Raw genomic sequence first — 20877 nt, 5'->3', positions numbered from 1 at the left:
GTTATCCCACCAATACTGCTCCTTAACGTCATGATACATCTTTGTCGAGCCAGGATGGATAGAATATCGGGACTGGTGAATCTCAATCATAATCTTCTCTCGCAACCCTGCCACACTAGGTACACATAATCGGCCCTGGTATCTCAGTGTCCCATCTCCTCCGATCTTGAAAGCTGTAATCTTACACTGCTGAATTCCCTCTCTCAATCTTACTAAGGTAGGATCTTCATGTTGCCGTGCTTTTACCTCGGCTACCAAAGATGATTCTGCTATATTTTGTACAGTAACACCTCCGTCATCAGAGTCCAACAATCTGATTCTCATATTGGCTAGCTGGTGAAGCTCTTTGGTCAACCCTTGTCTACCTGCCTCAATATGTATTAAGCTTCCCATTGACTTACGGCTGAGAGCGTCTGCCACAACATTGGCTTTACCGGGATGGTACAATATCTCGACATCGTAGTCTTTCAGTAATTCAAGCCACCTACGCTGCCTCAAATTCAACTCCTTCTGCTTGAAGATGTATTGTAAACTCTTGTGATCTGTGTAGATGTCAACATGGATGCCGTATAAGTAGTGCCGCCATATCTTCAAAGCATATATTATTGCAGCCAATTCCAAATCATGAGTCGGGTAATTCTTTTCATGCTTCTTCAATTGTCTTGATGCATAAGCAATCACCTTCCCACGTTGCATCAATACGCACCCCAAACCTATACCTGAGGCATCACAATATACCACATAACCTTCTGTTCCTTCTGGGAGAGTGAGCACTGGCGCGGATGTCAATCGATTCTTTAGCTCCTGAAAACTATGTTCACAAGCATCAGACCACTGGAACTTGGTAGCTTTCTGTGTTAACTTAGTCAATGGTGCTGATATAGAGGAAAACCCTTCTACAAACCGCCTATAATATCCTGCTAGCCCCAGGAAGCTGCGGACTTCTGACGGTGTTGTCGGTCTCGGCCAATTCTTCACTGCATCGATCTCCTGAGTGTCGACACTAATACCCTCATCAGATATCACATGGCCAAGGAATGCTATTGAGTTCAGCCAGAATTCACATTTAGAGAGCTTAGCATATAACTTATGATCCTGAAGGGTCTGTAATACTATCCGCAAGTGGCCCGCATGTTCCGCCTCCGAACGAGAATACACCAGAATGTCATCAATGAATATGATCACGAACACATCAAGATAGGGCCTGAATACACTATTCATGAGATCCATAAAAGCTGTTGGGGCATTTGTTAGCCCGAACGACATCACCAAGAACTCAAAATGCCCATATCTTGTCCGGAAAGCCGTCTTTGGAATATCCTTCTCCTTAACCCTCACCTGATGATACCCTGAACGCAAGTCAATCTTGGAGAAATACTTGGCGCCCTGGAGTTGGTCAAACAGGTCATCAATTCTTGGAAGTGGATGCTTGTTCTTTATTGTAAACTTATTCAACTGTCGATAATCGATACACATCCTTAATGACCCATCTTTCTTCCACACGAACAAGACTGGCGCACCCCAAGGTGAAGTGCTAGGCCTAATGAAACCCTTATCCAGCAAGTCCTTCAACTGTGCTTTCAACTCTCGCAACTCTGCCGGGGCCATCCTATATGGAGGGATAGAGATCGGTTGAGTGTCAGGCAATGCATCAATGCTAAACTCAATCTCCCTTTCAGGAGGAAGGCCTGGGAGTTCATTCTGGGAAAACATCTGGAAATTCATTGACCACGGGGATTAATTGTAGAGTAGGCGGCTTCGCCTCCGCATCCCTAACGCGAACAAGATGATAAATGTAACCTTTTGAGATCATCTTCCTTGCCTTAAGATAGGAAATAAACCTACCTTTCGGCGTAGCAATGTTCCCCTTCCATTCAATGGCGGGTTCACAAGGAAACTGAAACCTAACCATCTTCGTACGACAGTCAACATTTGCATAGCATGAGGCCAACCAGTCCATTCCCATTATCACATCGAAATCAACCATTTCTAACTCAAATAAATTTGCCGAGGTTTGACGACTACAAATCATCACAGTGCAACCTTTATATACCCTTCTAGCAATCACAGAATCTCCTATCGGAGTGGATACCGCAAGTGGTTTACTTATCAATTCAGGTTCAATGCCAAACTTATTAGCCACAAAGGGTGTAACATATGATAAGGTAGATCCTGGATCAATTAGCGCATATACATCATAAGAAAACACAGACAATATACCTGTAACAACATCCGGAGATGACTCGAGATCTTGTCGACCTACTAGAGCATAGGTTCGATTTTGAGCACCACTCGAACTCGGCATTGAACCTCTAACTCTACCACGACCTGTCGACTGTTGAAAACCTTGTGCTGGAGGTCGAACTGATGAGGAAGAACCAGACACAGTTCCAGTCGGTTGAGCCATACCACCACCTCCTCTGTTAGGACAATCCCGCATCATATGGCCACGCTGTCTGCAAGAATAGCACGCATCAGAACCTCGACGGCACAGTCCAAAGTGGGCCTTGCCGCACTGATCACAACGAGGTGTTGGGGGTCTCGTCTGACTAGTATCTCTATGAAATTGTGAGCCTGATGCCCTCAAACTCTGACCTGAACCAGAATAGGTAAATCGATCATACCGAGGCCTCTGAAACTGTGGAGGAGCACTAGCTACAGGTGGCGCCGAACTCCTCGAAGATTGGGGCCTGATACTGCCTCTGAACTCATCAGAATACCCTGCAAATCTCGCCCTCTTATGCTGGCCCCTATCCTGCTCCCTATCTGCCCTTTGCTGGCGCTTACGATCCTCTAGGGTCTGGGCATAAGCCTGAATACGGGAAATATCCATGCCCTCTACCAAGGAGGCTGTTGTGCACTCATTTATCAGATGTGGTCCCAACCCGTTCACGAACAGATGCACCCTATCACTCATCTCTGACACCATATGGGGAGCATACCTTGCTAAAGAATCAAACTGTATACTATACTCTCGTACACTCATATTACCCTGTCGAAGGTTCAAGAACTTATCAGCTCTAGCTCGTCGTATCTCAACTGGCAAGTAGTGACGAAGAAAGGCCTCAGAAAATTCCTTCCACACGGCTGGAGGAGCGTTCGGACCCCTAGATCTCTCCCAACTATCATACCAGAAAACCGCTAAATCCCGTAACCGATAAGAAGCCAACTCTACTGCCTTCGTATCACTAGCATGCATAACCCGCAATGTACGATGAATCTGATCAATAAATGTTTGTGGGTCCTCCTTGGGGTCTGATCCGGTAAACATTTGGAGGGTCTAGATTAATAAAATCACGAACTCTCGCACTAACCGGTTTATCAGCAGCACGGTATTCTGCCTCTGAGCCTGAGCAGCTACCAAGCTAGTCAACAATTGCACCGCACTACACATATCGTGGTCTGTAGTGCTAGACGGAGGAACTGGATGTACTGGGTGCCTCCTAATATTCTCTAGAGGAGACGGAGAGGTATGAGACGGCATCTCACTCTGAGCCTCACTTTGGCCTGCTCTGGCTGGAGGCACCTGAATGTTACCCTCTCCCACAGCTGTATCAAGCCGTTTACTAATCGCTTGCTTCCTAGTCGAAGGCATCGCTGAAAGAAAATAAGGTGAATATTATATATGAACACTTACGACTCAACTCTACGCACGATCTAGATTCAGGAAGAAGGTAACAACCCTAGATGTCACGTAGCCTCCAGATTATAAATGTGGCGCGCTACACATCCATAATCAAAACTCTACTAGACACGGCTCATAGACAACCCCTAGGACAGACTTGCTCTGATACCAAGTTTGTCACGACCCAACTGGAGGGTCATGACTAGCACCCGGGCCATACTTGCCGAGCACCAACGTACATTTTATCTAACCTTCCTTATTATCTTTAAGGGCCGACAAGATCAATATAAATAGTAGACATGGATCATGAACATCCAACAATGAAAGATAATGTCATGAACATACATAACATGGGACGACAAGACTGTCAAGAAACTATATATAAGGTACGAGCTACCATGATGCCATGAAAGACTATACAACAAAAATCAGCCGACAAGGCATTCTAAACCATACATAAGTCGACATCTGTCTATGAGCCTCTAAAGGAACATAAGTGCTACAACATTGCCAGAACAGGGCCCCGACATACCCATAATGTCTATAACAAAAATGCATACCAAGACCACGGCAAGTCCGGAGAAGGGATCTCGCCAATAACCGCTGAACCGGATAGCCTACTGTGATGGGGGAGCTGCGTCTACCCGTCTAGCAGGACCTGCAGCACGACATGCAGCGTCCACAAATAAAAAGGACGTCAGAACGAATAAAGTACTGAGTATGTAAGGCAGGAAAGCATAAGTGAGAACAGTAATGTAAACAGGGATAGAGAATATACAACCTGTGACATCTGGGTACCTCTGAGGGCTACTGACATGAAATACATGATACATACATATATATACATAAACTTTTAAAACATACGCCTTTGTGGGCATCACCATCATCATATCGTACCCGGCCATAATAGGCTCGGTAAAACGTACCCGGCCATCATAGGGCTCGGTAGAATCGTACCCGGCCACGTGGAGCTCGGTAAAACCCAACTGATCAGTGGTTGCACAATAGGTGCCATACCCGGCCGACTATAGCGCGGCTCGGTAGAGTAAAATAGATACATATATATGATGCATGCTGGACTCATTGGAATCACATTTTGAACCTTTCGGAGTGACGTAAGGTCGGTATCCTTCGTACATGTTATTAGGATTAACTCTTCATCAAGAATCTTATAAGAATAAGGAACTACCAACAACATTGATAATATAAGAATAAGAGAAGTAACATCAATATCAATCGTTTCATAAGAAGGGCAGCAATGTAAGTACTGCTAGCTTCTAAGAGTAGAGTATCTTTGGGAGCTCGTTCATTACATTATGTACAATCAGAGTCGTGCAAAAGAATGAAGGGGATAGCCTCACATACCTTGTATATACTGCCCAACCTCAAGCTATGCAAATGTCACGACTCCTTAGTCTACAATAAGACAAATGACACTATCATTATCGTTTAAGCGTCGTAACTATTATGTATCGACCACAACCTATTTTACGATGAAACGGACAGCACCTCCCCTATTTATATGACTTCCCACAAGTCAATACAATCACCAAACAGCCCAAACAACATCATTAATAATCATATTGAGCCTCCAAAATAGTCCACCAACCAACAACATTACTACCAAGCCTTTCGATATATATTTCACAAGTTCTAGCTTCAACGACTTAGCTGCAACTTGGATAATCTTAAATATATATATATAGAGTAAGAGGTTCCTTACCTTTAAACAGAAAGAACAACTCCAATTTGACCTTAATTTTCCACGAAATATCCCTTCAATTCTGCCACAAGAACAAGGAAGCAAAACTAGCAATTAATTCGGGTTTTTCGGCACTAGAATTACTTTAGAAGAGTTGAAATCACCTAGGGTTGATATTAAAAACTTGAAGGTGTATTTACAGGACATAAAACACTTAAAACAACCTACCACACGAGCTGGAACAACACAAAAATCAGCAACAACAAGAAGAACAAGAAACTTACTAGCGCCACGGGATTCCTGACATTTGATTTGTGTTGTTTGCCCTTTGTTTGGTTCTTGGATCATGAGAGAACCTTGAGAGACTGATTTTAGGGTTATAAGGTCTGAATATACTGAAAAATAATGACTTAAAACGGGGTTGAGGTATCTTATATATGTCCATATGTCTTAAACCGCCTTTGTTGGCCCCATAGAGAGCAGCTTGGGGCACTCTCGCGAAAACGCAAATATCTCTCTATTCCGAGATCGTATCGATGAACGGTTTAATGCGTTGGAAACTAGACTCATAGATCTTCAATTTGATAGGTAGATCACCCCATAATTCCAAGCACATTGGGAGAAAAATGCAGTAACATTTGACCTAAAGTTTAAGTAAAATTATAAACCTAAGTTGCGACAACTTTTATCGACTTTTATTTCATAACTCGCTTGACTTCAAGACTTATGATGCGGATATTATATGATTCAAATACATTAAAACAAGACCTCTTGGGACAATTAATCACCTCTAGTGTTACCCAAAAATACGGGTTACAACATCCTTGATTCGTTTAACTTCTAATACTTGTTAACCACTCTTATACACCCTTGTATCGTTTAAAACCAATAGGATTAAATTCTTATCATCTCAAAGATAATCTCTTCTTGGATTTACGTTGACTAACTTACGGCGTGATCTATGGTATGCGAATTTGGGTTGTAATACTCCAGCCCGTGGTAGAGGGCGAGGGCGTCCCAGGACTTTTCCGGTTATGCCGCCAGTGGATCCAGTAGAGAATACCATTATTGAGGAGCAGGGTGAGGTGCCTGTGGCAGAGCCAGCTCCGGTGGACTTCACATCTGCACCGGGATTTCAGGATGTTATGGGTCGTATACTGCAATTCATGGATAATATGACTCAGGCCGGTTTATTTCCGGCAGACCCATCCACGTCTCAGGCGGGCGGGGGAGCACAGACCCCTACTGCACATGCTCATGGACAGGCAGCTGCTGTATATCAGACCTAGGGTGCATTACCCATGGGTGGAGTCTAGCCAGTGGCAGCAGCTACACCTGAGCCCAGGCCGGCTGTAGCCGCCGATCCTCAGAAACTATTGGACAAATGGACTAGACTACATCCTCCTATCTTCGGGGGTGAGCGACATGAGGATCCACAGGATTTCATTGATCGTTGCAAGGATAGACTGTACAACATGAGGATATTGGAATCCCATGGGGTTGATTTTGCTACTTTTTAGCTAGAGGGTAGAGCCCGTAGATGGTGGCAGTCTTATGCTCTTGGCAGACCAGCAGATTCTCCTCCCATGACTTGGGATAGGTTCACCTGCATCTTCTTGGACAGGTATATTCCACCCTCCCAGAGGGAAGAGTTTCGGTTTCAGTTTGAGCAACTCCAGCAGGGTCAGATGTCAGTGACCGATTATGAGGCGAGGTTTTCTGAATTATCTCGCCATGCACTAATGATACTCCCTACTGAGGCGGAGAGAGTGCGAAGGTTTGTAGCCGGTTTACATACTGGTATTCAGGCTACTATGGCTCGAGAGGTTGAGATGGGTACTTCTTATAAGCGAGTTGTGGAGATAGCCCGGAGGATTGAGGGTGTACGTCAGCGGAGCCGAGAGCAGATTATGAGAGATAAGCGGTTCAGGTACTCTGGAGAGTTCAGAGGTGCTCCGTCCGGGGGCAGAGGTCAGTTCGTGAGGGGACAGTCCAGCAGACCCCCATATCCAGCACCACCACCTCCTCGAGGTACTCCAGTGCGACCTTATCTCAGTGCTATCCCAGATAGTTCTTACCGCCTACCAGCTATTCAGGGTCCTCCCCAGGGCCAGACACTTAGTCAGCAGCCCATCGCACCGAAGAGTTGTTACGATTGCGGGGATCCCAGTCACATGCGAAGGTTTTGCCCCAGGCTTCGGGGTAGACCAGTACAGCACAGTCAGCAGCCTATGCTTACCGAACCAGTTGCTCCACCAGTAGTCCAACCACCCAGAGGTGGAGGACAGGTGGGTAGGGGCCGTCCTAGAGGTGGAGGTCAGCCAGGGGGAGGCCAGCCAGTTGGCGCTCCAGCTCAGTTTTATGCTTTTCCAGCTAGACCAGATGCGGAGGCCTCAGATGCTATGATTACAGGTATTATTTCTATTTGTGGCAAAGGTGTAGCTTTAAACTCGGAATGAATTAAGCACGTACTTAAATATATGTATATATTTTACTTTACCGAGCCACGCTATAGTCGGCCAGGTACGACACCTATTATGCAACCACTGATCAGTTCGGTGCGATAAATCAAGATATGCAATATTACCGAGCCTTTATGTGGCCGGGTACGATGATGTATGATATGAGGTTACTGAACCCCCCTATGGTCGGGTACGACCGAGTCCTCTATGAGGCCGGGTATGTAGTGATGAAATGTGCCCCAAAGAGTGGCTGAAGATGTGTATTTATATGTACAGTATAAATTAATGCATGGCCCAAATGGGTGGCTTGGTTTTACAAAAGTTTTCATACATTTATGATTCATAGTTCATAGTTTCCACAGTTTGGTTTATGCCCCCGGTGGCTTGTCCTCGGTATTCAAGTCGAAATCACGTTCTCACAACTCTTATGTTATGACTCTAATTTACTTGCTTTTATTAGTATTACATACTCGGTACATTATCCGTACTGACTCCCCTTTCTTTGGTGCGTCGTGTTTATGCCCAGTGGTATAGACAGACCAGGTGACGTCTCCCCCCCGTAGAGTGCTTGTTCCAGTTGATTGGTCATTGTGCTCCACTACTTCAGAGTAGCTATTCAGAAGTCATTAGGTATCGAAGCACATGTTCTAGTCATTTTGGGTACAGTGGGGCCCTGTCCTGACCTAGTTGTGTATGTGTATACTTTTTTTTGGTACTCTTAGAGACTTGCAGACTACAGTTTGGTTTTATGTAATATAATAGGTTATAATCTTGTTGGGTACAGTTATGAAAATGTATAACATGTTCATGTTCTTTTGCAACTCAGTTGTACATATTTTTATTTTGACTGCGGCAGTAGCACTTTGAGGCCTCGTTGGCCCAGATTTTTATGATTAAGAAAGTAATATAATGGATTTCGGTTTGCATGGGCCTTCGGGCATCGTGTGCTGGTCGCACCTCCCAAGGTTGGGATGTGAAAAACTTGGTATCAGAGCAGGTCGTGTCCTAGGAAGTCCGCAAGTCGTATCTAGTATAGTCTTGTTTATGGGTATATTGTGAACCATACGTATAAGCATGAGGCTACATGGTATCTAGGATGAATACCCTTCTTTATTAACTAGATCGTGCGATAGAACTGAGTCATAAGAATTCGCTACTAATCCTTTTCTTGTTTATGTTTATAGCAATGTCTACCACGAGACGTCAAGCATTTGTTTAGGGAGTAAATGAAGAAGCAGGAGAAGGTACCAGTCAGGTGTTGCCTGCCTCGATAGGTCAACATGGACCTCATAATGAGGTTGGAACTCAGGTCACCACCCCCAAAATAACATAGAGGAACTAATGTACCCTTATTCCTCCCCTGGTTGTTCCTGGGCAGGATTTAGATATGAGAAGTGCAATACAACTGTTGACTCAATTAGTGGCCTCTTAGGCCTAACGTCAGACTCCTGCCACATCTAATAGAGCAGTCAACATGAGAGTTCAGGATTTCATAAATTTGGACCCTCGGTATTTACAGGAGCAGATCCCAACGAAGATCCCCCAGAATTTTCTAGACTAGATACAGCGGAACTAACGAGTTATGCATGCCATTGATACAGAGTCCATGGATCTTGCCACATACAGATTGCGAGATATTGCGGTGACTTGGTATGAAATGTGGGATCGATCTAGAGGACCCCTTACCCCACTTTCTGAAGCCTTTCTAAAGCAGTATTTACCTATCGAGCTCTACCGAGCTAAGAAAGATATATTCTTACGGTTGGAGCAGGGTAACATGAGTGTTCGGGAGTACAATATGCCATTTAACTCCTTGTCCAAGTATGCTCCTTTGATTGTAGCAGAGATGAGTGATAGAGTACATCGATTTGTGGATTGTCTGGGACCACATTTGATCAATGAATTCACCATTGCTTCTCTGAGTCGAATATGGACATTGCTTGTATACAAGCTTATGCGTAGAGCTTGGAGGATAGAAAAAGGCAATAGCGAGCTGTTTGAGAGCATGATCGGGGCCAATATAAAAGAGCCCAATCTACAGGTGATATGGGAGAGTCGAGAGGTTAATTTAGATCCTCGTTTCCAAGGCATCCATCTCATTTGGCGGCAAGTGTAACGTCACAGTACCAAAGTCAGCATCATGATTAGATCACCTACTTCGATCAGGGTCAGAATCCCCGAGGATGGATCTCACAACATAGTGGAGACCTGAGTAAGATGATTCCCTCGGTGCCGCAGTAGGATTCATTTTGGTCATTGAAGCCAGGGTTCAGATTTGTGCTATTCTTGTGGGCAGCCCGGTCATATCATGCACTTTTGCTTAATGAGAAATGTGGGTGGTGTAATACCTCCAATTAAATCTGCAGCAGCTTTTCCATCGATAGCATATCCACGTGAGCAAGGTATGCAACCGCCGATGGAAAAGGGTAGAGGTAAAGGTGGAATGTCTGGCCCGGGTTGGCAACAGCAGAATCGCATATATGCATTGTCAGGTCCTCAGAATTTAGAGTCATCACCAGATGTGGTCACAAGTATACTATTTGTATTCTCCCTTTATATGTATGTTCTGATAGATCCAAGTAACACTTTGTCGTATATTTTCCCATTAGTTGCTAGTAAATGTGGTAAGGAACCTGAAATGATACGTCAACCATTCCAAGTGTCCATGCCCATGGGCGAGCTCGTGATAGTTAGGCGAGTATATCGAAGTTGTGATGTGATGCTTTACGATTGTCATACCATGTCTGATTTGAATGAGTTAGAAATGGTGTAATTCAATGTTATTATGGGCATGGAATTATATTCTATCTATTTTATTTCAGACAGTATTTGGAGTTTTTGTATAATCTACTAGATGCTCATTCACTTGTGACACTAGGTCTTGGCACACATATTGGTAGAGTTTGGGTTTATACTTTCTTGGTTTTAAATTTTATCAATGTATGCTTAATTTACCAGTTGGCTTGCCTAGCTGTAGTGTTGGGCGCCATCACGACCTATAGGTGAAAATGGGTCGTGACACTATGGCCTTCACAATAATGTCAAATTAGTTTAGGAAGATAGACTCATAAACATTCGTAGTTTGCTTTAGGCGCGATTAATAAATTATCGTGGCCATGGGTACGGTTCCCGTGGCATGGTCACGATACGTAAATCCCAATTCGAGTGTTCGTTACACATGACTCGACTATAACTTCAAATGATAATAAAAATAAATGTTGTAAATCGCGGGTGCGTTTCACGTGACACAATTCGCAGTGTGTGTAAAAACAATAAGTGCGCGACATCGCGACTTATTTAATTAAATTTCATAAATATTAAAAGCGGTTAGAAAGTAAAAAATACACAATAGGTTTTAAAACATGTAATAAATAAGATAATTAGGCAAATTATTAATTGTTAAGCGACCGTACTAAAACCACGGAACTCGGGAATGCCTAACACCTCCACTAGTACCTGTCTCAGATCCTGCACAAAAAGTGCAGCAAGTGTAGTATGAGTATGTAAACAACGTGTACTCAGTAAGTATCAAGCCTAATCTCGAAGTGGTAGAGACGAGATGGCCGACTTTGACACTCACTATAGGTCAATAACAATAACTGAAATATATCTAGAATATTTAAATCAGCATGATTTACAGAATTTACAATAATTTGTTTAATCAGCAGAGATAATCAAATTCCTTCAAATGTAACAATTCTCAATATATTAATTAAATTCCTTCAATTCAAATTAATTTTTATTTATCAATTGAATCTCATTTACAGGAGTAACAATTAATCCCTAAACAAGCAAGAATAATAATTCATTAATTTTCAAGGATTTTTCCAATTTATTACTTAGCTTCACAAGCTGAAATAAATTATTAAAGTATCGTGTAATTATTATTATTAAGCACGATTTCTGCCGAGGACGTACGGCCCGATCCAGAGTGTCGTGTACACTGCCGAGGGACGTGCGGTGCGATCCATAGATGCATCTATCCTGCCGAGGCGTTCGGCCCGTTCCACAAGAAAGGAGGACATTTTCTTATGTGCCTCCGGAAGGACAGTATGTTTATTATAAGATAAATTTGGGAGGAGAACAATTTCTTTTGACAATTAATTGATTTAAATAGAAATCAAGCCTATGAGATTTTCATCCTTTAATATCTTTATCAAACAATTCACAATATATATTCATATATATCAATTAATATTAATTAATCAAAGAATACAATTTACACAAGTAATACATGCTTTGAGTCCTAAACTACCCGGACTTTAGCATTAATAGTAGCTACGCACGGACTCTCGTCGCCTCGTGCGTACATAGCCCCCACAATTAGCAACAATTTATTTAATCCTAATCACCTATGAGGAAATTTTCCCCCTCACAAGATTAGACAAGAGACTTACCTCGTCTTGCTCCAATTTAATCCAAAATTTTGCCTTTTCTACAATTATCCAACTCCGTCTAGCTCGAATCTAGCCAAAATAATTCGATACAATCACTAAATTATAGGAAATAAATTCTATAAGTAAATACTACATTTTTAATAAAAATCCCGAAATTAATTAAAAATTCGCCCGCGGGGCCCACATCTCGAAATCTGGCGAAAGTTATGAAATACGACAACTCATTCAATTATGAGTCCAACGGTACCAGTTTCACTCAAATCCGACTCCGAATCGATACCGAAATCCCAAAATTTCGTTTCTATGAGATTTCTAAACTTTTCCCAAATCTCCATTTCAAAACACTAATTAAATGGTGAAAATAATGATATATTCGTGTATAATGGCCAAATCCGAGTTAGAATCACTTACCTAAATGTTTTTCCCTTGACAATCTGCCAAAAGTCGTCTCTGCTCAAGCTCAAGTTCGTCAAAAATGGCAAAATGGGACGAATGCCCTCTTTTTATAACACTGCCCAGCACCTCGGAACTGGGCCTCGAACAGGGCCTCAATCGCGGCATCGAACATGTGCCTTCGATCAGGGCATCGAGGGTTGGGCCTCGATCCTAGCCCTCAAGCCATACCTTCGATCATGCCATCGAGCCTTACCTTCGATCGCGACTTCGATCACAGGCTCGAGTCTGGACCTCGATCAGGGTATCGAGGTTGGGCCTTCGATCATAGCCTCAATCATTGCATCGAGCTTGAGCCTTCGAGCCTTACCCTCGATCATGCCCTCAAGCCTTGCCTTCGATCGAGGCTTCGATACTGAGCCTCGTCCCTTACTTCGACTCAGGCCTCGATATCTGGGGCTCGACCTGAGGCTCGATATCTGGGGCTCGACCTGAGGCTCGATATCTGGGGATCGATCTGAGGCTCGATATCTGGGGCTCGATCTGAGGCTCGGTCACATCCCAGAAAATGCAGCAGAAGAGAAAATTGCAGCAGCTTTTTAAGTCCAACTTTTGATCCGTTAACCATCCGAAACTCACCCGAGACCCTTGGGACCTCAACCAAATATACCAACAAGTCCTAAAACATCATACGAACTTAGTCGAACCTCTAAATCACATCAAACAACGCTAAAACCATGAATCATACCCCAATTCAAGCTTAATGAAATTAAGAGTTTTCAACTTCTACATTCAATGTCGGAACCTATCAAATCAACTCCGATTGACCTCAAATTTTACACACAAGTCATAAATTACATAACGGAGCTATGAAAATTTTCGGAACTGGATTCCGACTCCGGTATCAAAAAGTCAACTCCCCGGTCAAACTTTTAAACTTTAAATTCCTATTTTAGCCATTTCAAGCCTAATTTCACCACGGACTTCCAAATAAAATTTCGATCACGCTCCTAAGTCCAAAATCACCATACGGAGCTTTTGGAATCATCAAAATTCTATTCCGGGGTCGTTTTCTCAAAATGTTGACCGAAGTCAAACTTAGAACTTTAAGGCCAACTTAAGGAACCAAATGTTCCGGTTACACACCAAACACTTCCAAATACCGAACCAACCATCCCCGCAAGTCATAAATCATTACAAGCACCTACAGGAAGTTTTATTTAGGTAACGGGGTTCTAAAAGTTAAAATGACCGGTTGGGTCATTACATTCTCCACCTCTTAAACAAACGTTAGTCCTCGAACGGGTTTAGAATTATACCTGAACTGCTGAATAAGTCTGGATATCTGGTCCGCATATTTTCCTCGGTCTCCCAAGTCGCTTCCTCGACTGGTTGGCCCCTCCACTGGACCTTTACTGCAGAAATCCTCTTGGACCTCAACTGGCGAACCTGTTTATCAACAATGGCAATTGGCTCCTCTTCATAACCCAAGCTATTATCTAGCTGAACTGTGCTGAAGTCTAACACATGTGATAGGTCGGCATGATACTTCCAGAGCATAGATACGTGAAAAATCGGATGAACTCCCAATAGGCTGGGAGGCAAGGCAAGCTCATAAGCAACCTCCCCAACTCGTTTCAACACCTCAAATGGGCCTATAAACCTTGGGCTCAACTTGCCCTTCTTCCCGAATCTCATAATTCCCTTCATCGGCGAAACCTTCTAGAGAACTTTTTCACCTACCATAAATGATATATCACGCGCTTTCTGATCCGCGTAACTCTTTTGTCTGGACTGTGCTGTACGAAGTCGCTCCTGAATCAACTTTACCTTTTCCAAGGCATCCCTTACCAAATCAGTACCATATAACTTAGCCTCACCTGGCTCAAACCATCTGATAGGTGAACGACATCGCCGACCATATAAAGCCTCAAACGGAGCCATCTCGATGCTGGATTGGTAACTGTTATTATAAGCAAACTCGGCCAAAGGCAGGAAACGATCCTACTGACCTCCAAAGAATTTACACATGCTCTGAGCATATCCTCCAAAATCTGAATTGTCCTCTCTGACTGTCCATCGGTCTGCGGATGAAAAGCTGTGCTGAGCTCTACACGGGTCCCTAACTCACTCTGTACTGCTCTCCAGAAATGTGAAGTAAACTAAGGGCCTCTATCTGATATGATGGAAATTGGCACACCGTGTAACCGGACTATCTCCTGAATATAAATCTGGGCCAACCTCTCTGAAGTATACATAGTCACAACAGGAATAAAATGTGCCGACTTGGTCAACCTGTCAACAATCACCCAAACTGCATCAAACTTTCTCAAGGTCCGCGGCAACCCAACTACAAAATCCATAGTAATTCGTTCCCATTTCCACTTTGGTATGGTCATCTGCTGGAGTAGGCCACCTGGCCTCTGGTGCTCATATTTAACTTGCTGGCAATTTAGACACCGAGCTACATACTCAACTATGTCCTTTTTCATTCGTCGCCACCAATAATGTTGCCTCAAGTCACGATACATCTTAGTAGCACTTAGATGAATAGAATATCGAGAACTATGTGCCTCTTCTAGGATCTTTTTCCTCAGTTTATCCACATTAGGAACACACAAACGATCCTGGAGTCGCAAAACACCATCCGCTCTAATAGTAACTTCCTTGGTATCACCTCGTAGTACCGTTTCACAAAGAACCACCAGGTGTGGGTCATCATACTGGCAAGCCTTGATCTGTTCAAATAGTGAAGACCGGGCCACAACACATGCAAGAACTCGGCTAGGCTCTGAAATATCCAGCCTCACAAGTCTGTTAGCCAAAGACTAAATATCTGAGGCTAATGGTCTTTCCTCTACTGAAATGAAAGCCAAACTACCCATACTCTCCGCCTTTCTGCTTAAGGCATCTGCAACCATATTTGCTTTGCCCGGATGATACAAGATAGTAATATCATAATCTTTTAGTAACTCTAGCCATCTGCGCTGCCTCAAATTTAGATCCCTCTGCTTGAACAAATGCTGCAAACTGCGATGATCAGTGTAAACTTCGCAAGACACCCCATAAAGATAATGCCTCCAAATCTTAAGAGCATGAACAATCGCAGCTAACTCCAAATCATGTACCGGATAATTCTTTTCATGAGGCTTCAGCTGACGTGAAGCATATGCAATAACTTGCCCTTCCTGCATCAATACACAACCCAAGCCAACGCGCGAAGCATCACAATACACTGTATAAATCCCCGAACCAGAAGGCAACACTAACACTGGTGTTGTAGTCAATGATGTCTTGAGCTTCTGAAAGCTCACCTCACAATCATCGGACCATCGGAATGGAGCACCCTTCTAGGTTAATTTGGTCAAAGGTGCTGCAATAGATGACAAACCTTCCACGAACCGACAATAATAACCTGCCAAACCCAGAAAACTCCTGATCTCCATCACCGAAGTGGGACGATGCAAATTCTGAACTGTCTCAATCTTTTTGGGATCAACTTTAATACCTTCGCCCGATACGATATGTCCCAAAAATGCTACAGACTTTAGCCAAAACTCACATTTAGAGAACTTAGCATATAACTTTTGTTCCCGCAATGTCTGAAGCACCACTCTCATATGCTGCTCATGCTCCTCCTTACTACGAGAGTAGATCAAAATGTCATCAATGAAGACAATGACAAATGAGTCAATATATGGCCTGAATACCCTGTTCATCAGTCCATAAATGCTGCCGGTGCATTAGTTAAACCAAAAGACATTACCAGAAACTCATAATGACCATATCTAGTACGGAAAGCAGTCTTCGGAACATCCGAATACCTAATCTTCAACTGATGGTACCCCGACCTCAAGTCGATCTTTGAGAATACCCTAGCACCCTGCAACCTGTCAAATAGATCATCAATACGCGGCAACGGGTACTTGTTCTTAATAGTGACTTTGTTCAATTGGCGATAATCAATACACATCCGCATTGTTCCATCCTTCTTTTTCACAAACAATACTGGTGCACCCCAAGGCGATACACTCGGTCTGGCAAACCCTTTGGCTAGTAATTCTTCAAGCTGTTCTTTCAATTCTTTCGGAGCCATACGATACGGTGGGATAGATATAGGCTGGGTATCTGAAGCCAAGTCAATACAGAAATCAATATCACGATCAGGTGGCATACCTGGAAGATCTGACGGAAATACATCGGGGAACTCCCGAACTATAGGCACTGAATCAATAGCAGGAGTCTCTGCAGTAGTATCCCGAACATAGGCTAGATAAGCCAAACAACCCTTCTCAACCATGTGTTGAGCCTTTATAAAAGAAATAACTCGATTAAATGAACTAACAGGCGAACCCTTCCACTCCAGCTTAGGCAATGCTGGAATAGCCAAGGTAACAGTCTTGGCATGACAGTCTAGAATAGCATGATATGGAGACAACCAGTCCATACCCAGAATAATTTCAAAATCGGTCATCTCAAGCAATAGGAGATCTACTCTAGTTTCATAACCACAGAATATAATAATACAGGATCGGTAGATCTGGTCCACAACAACAGAATCGCCCACAGTAGTGGACACATAAACAGGAGTACTCAAGGACTCACGAGAAACGCCCAAGAATGGAGCGAATAGAGATGACACATATGAATACGTAGATCCCAGATCAAATAAGGGTTAACATAATTCCTTACCCGGTCTTCTGTGTTCGCAGACCAAAAATAGAGTTAAATTTCCTCGATTTGGGTTTTAAAATAAACCGGTGACTTGAGACACCATAACAAATATTCCAAGTGGCGAATCTGATTAAATAAATAATCTTATTTCAAATAATGTCACTTAAATTGGAAAAACTTCCATATCCCAACTCCCCTATCCCTCGGGAAAAAGAAGGTGTGACAGCTTTGGCGACTCTACTGGGGAATTGAACCCAGAATCTCTGGTTCAGGGTTCAGAATTCGAGCTTAGAATAACTGTCATACTTGGCTTTTGTTTATTATCTATTTTTTTTTACGTATTTCGGCCTAATGTGCTAATTGTCGCTTTTTACCGCTTTGATATTGATTGGACTGAATATAAACTGTTACGAAACCCTCCTCTCTGAGTCTTCTGAATCTTCTGGGAAGCGTGCGCTTCGCGTGGCTTCTTTTCTGTTAGAGTCATATCCTAATTTTAGAACGAGGTACAGATAAGTTGCAAAGTCGGTGAAGCCTTTGTATTCCCGGTATGCCCCCTCCCCCCTCCCCCGGCTCGAGTTGTCCGCTCGGGTAAGCCAGGTCTAGAACAATACACCCTAGGATTTAAACTTAAAATAACATAGCCTCATGCCGGATCCCTAGTAGGAACATTTGTTTGCATCACGTGCATTTAACTTTGGGGACTCAACAGGGTTTGGATCCGTCTAGGACAGGTGTACCCAATTTAAAAAGACCATCCTAATGCATCTTACGTGCTACTTGCGCATTTGTTTATATCGACTTACATGTTGACTGGCTTTTAAAATAGGAAAAAAAAATTCAAAACAAAATTAAGAGTGAGAGGTAGGTATTTGAAAAATTCCGAAACTCTGTTGAAATTATTTTTTTTAAAAAGAAAGAAAGTAAGCCAATATTTTCAAAAAGTCATGTTTCCTCTGTTCTGTCAAAACTGACCGAACTACGCGGGTCTGATTCTCACCAGATGTGAGATACGTAGGCAAACCTCATCGGTTCCGGCCCAATTTTTAGAAATCCAAAAATATCTTCCTTTAATTCCTTCTTTAGAAGTCTTTCCTTAGAAAATCCCAAATAAATAAAATTTTAAAACCAAAAATATTTTCTTTCTTTTTAGAAGTCTTTCATTCAAAAAAGAAAATCAAATCAAAATCCAAAAATATATTTTTTTTATTTTTCTTTCCTTCTTTAGAAGTCTTTCTCCGAAAAAATAAAAATCTAATTTCAAGAAAAAAAAAATCTTTCTTCTTTAGAAGTCTTTGTTTTCAAAAATTCTCAAAAAACAAAATCGAAATCTAAAATTATTTTCTTTCTTCTTTATAAGTCTTTCTTTTGGATTTTTTTAAAAAGAAAAAGAAAAAGAAAAAATTAAAAAAAAAGAGTTAGTTTATTTCCTTTATTCCTGATCTTTCCCTGAACTATGCAAGATCTGATTCATGCGACGTCATGATAGGTAGGCAATCCCCATTGGATTCGATTATAGCCATTAAATAAATCGAGTGAAAAAAAAGAGAAGAAAGAAAAAGAAATAAAGGAGTGACAAAAATAACAAAGAAAAACAAAGAGCAAAAAAAAATCAAAAGAAAAAAAACAAGAGTGAAAAAAACAATCCAAAAAGAGAACGCTTTGTCCAATTTGAAAACGAAAATCGCGGAAAGTTTCCATGCATATGCTGTCAAATGACGCGAGCAAGCCGCTAGGGTAAAGCCTCAAATGAATGAAGCATAAATGGTTACGGTTTTTCTATAGGCCCAAGAAGCGGACTACTTCCAGAATATGATGTCTGCTATGGGTAGACCGTTAGCCGAGGCTATCAAAATTGGGGAGATGGTCGAAAATGGTTTTAAAAACGGGTAGAATCTTGAGTCATGCTGCCTTTAAGGCCACATCACACGCCGTTTAGAGTGGTTCAGTGGGTTTGATGAACAGAAATTGGAGAGATGAGGAATTTGATCCGGCACTGAAGGTTATTGCAGCCATTGCCGAGACAAAAGAAAAGCCGAAAAACGGTCGCCAAGCCTGAAAGTTCCCCATCAGACGGGAGTTTCGGTAGCCAGTCTTTCTATCCTTTCTGCGTCCGGGTTATCTCAGGGTGTGATCCGGATATTTTACTTTATTGTCTTACTTTCCGATGTAAACCCTTCTATCTTTAAAATACAAAAAAAAAAAAAAAAAATCAAATGAAATTAATATTTCATTGTCCAAGAATGTCTCATTTCTTAATTTTTTCACTTTTTCTTACTCTCTTTTCAGTTCTGTTAATGCAGATTTTAATAACATTACATGCTTGCGGACTTCATGCCTAGATCCTAAAATATTGTCAGACCTTGAAATAATGAATCAAGAAGCAGATTGTTTTGAAGACAAGGCTTATAAGAAAATAAATAGAAAATTGGAATGAAGTTGAGATTCCCTCTCTTCGGATCATTGTTGAAGCCGAGATTGAGGATAAAGATTGGGTCAAGAACCGATATGAACAATTGACATTGATTGATGAAAAATGATTGGTCGCAGTTTGCCATGGGCAGTTGTACCAACAAAGAATGGCTCGTGTCTACAGCAAGAAAGTGCGTCCCAAGAAATTTGACAAAAGGACAACTCATTCTCAGACGTATCCTCCCACCTCATGAAGAAGCTAAAGGAAAATTGGCTCCAAATTGCAAAGGTCCATACATTGTAACGAGAGTACTGCAAAAGGGGGCATTGTACGTGGGAAGAATCGAAGGAAATGACCCCGAGACAAATGTCAATGCAGACGCTGTCAAAAGGTATTATGTTTGACCCTTTTACGCAACTTTAACTCTCTGATTGGGATGACGAAGGCTTTCATTCTTGATACCCAAACACTATAAACCCGTTGCAAACCCTTTGAGCCAGTTACCTTTTCTTTGATTACCCTCTTTGGAACCTGAAAGCGTTATTGCACAAAAAAAAATGAAAAATGAGGAAAAAGGAAAGGAAAAAGAAAGAGAAGAAACCAAAACAGAAAAGAAAACCAAAACAAAAGAGAATCAAAAACAAAGTTCTCATCCTTGAACTACGTTTGACTTGAGTCCGGAAGGATACGTAGGTAGCCTCTCTCTAGGATTCAGTCCCAGAATCCCCAAAAGTTGAAATTGGGGCAGAATTTATAATGGTTCGGCGATGGTTTCGCCCGAAGGGTTCCAAAGTTGTAAGTCAGTCCAAATCCTTTTCACCCAACCTTTTTCAAAGTCCTTCTGATCATTCGATAAGAATGCTCAAGAATTGGAGGATACAGTCACAGGATCTGATGCAACCAAAATGAGAGAAATGAAATGAGAGAGTTTTGTTGGTGAAAACCCTCACAGGCACCGTAAGGCGATGGGAAGTAAAGAAATTAGAATAGGAGTCTTGTTAGTGAAAACTCACAAAGAGTACTATAATGCGATGGTGAGAAGAGAAATGAGAGAGGTCAGTTGGTGAAAACCCGCAAAGGGCGCCACTGATCGAAAAGAGGATCTTCACAGCCATTGGCATTGACACAGTCCTAGGCAAGGTTTCTCGGTTTCAACGCAAAGGTTGTGATGAATTTCTGAGAGTCGAACAGTTTACACAGATCAGGCATCC

The 20877-nt window shown here is 42.3% G+C and overlaps 1 protein-coding gene across 1 annotated transcript; it reads left to right on the top strand.

Annotated features, from left to right (window-relative positions):
- Positions 1 to 9371: 9371 nt before the first annotated feature.
- Positions 9372 to 10562, top strand: LOC138893759 (uncharacterized). The gene is made up of 2 exons (XM_070178418.1): positions 9372 to 9830; positions 10086 to 10562. Exons 1-2 carry the CDS (start codon positions 9372 to 9374, stop codon positions 10560 to 10562), a joined length of 936 nt encoding a protein of 311 aa, XP_070034519.1.
- The last annotated feature ends 10315 nt before the right edge of the window (positions 10563 to 20877 follow it).

Source organism: Nicotiana tomentosiformis, chromosome 6 (genome assembly GCF_000390325.3).
Source record: "Nicotiana tomentosiformis chromosome 6, ASM39032v3, whole genome shotgun sequence".
In the NCBI taxonomy this organism is placed as follows: domain Eukaryota; kingdom Viridiplantae; phylum Streptophyta; class Magnoliopsida; order Solanales; family Solanaceae; genus Nicotiana; species Nicotiana tomentosiformis.
This window is presented reverse-complemented; position numbering and strand designations above follow the sequence as displayed.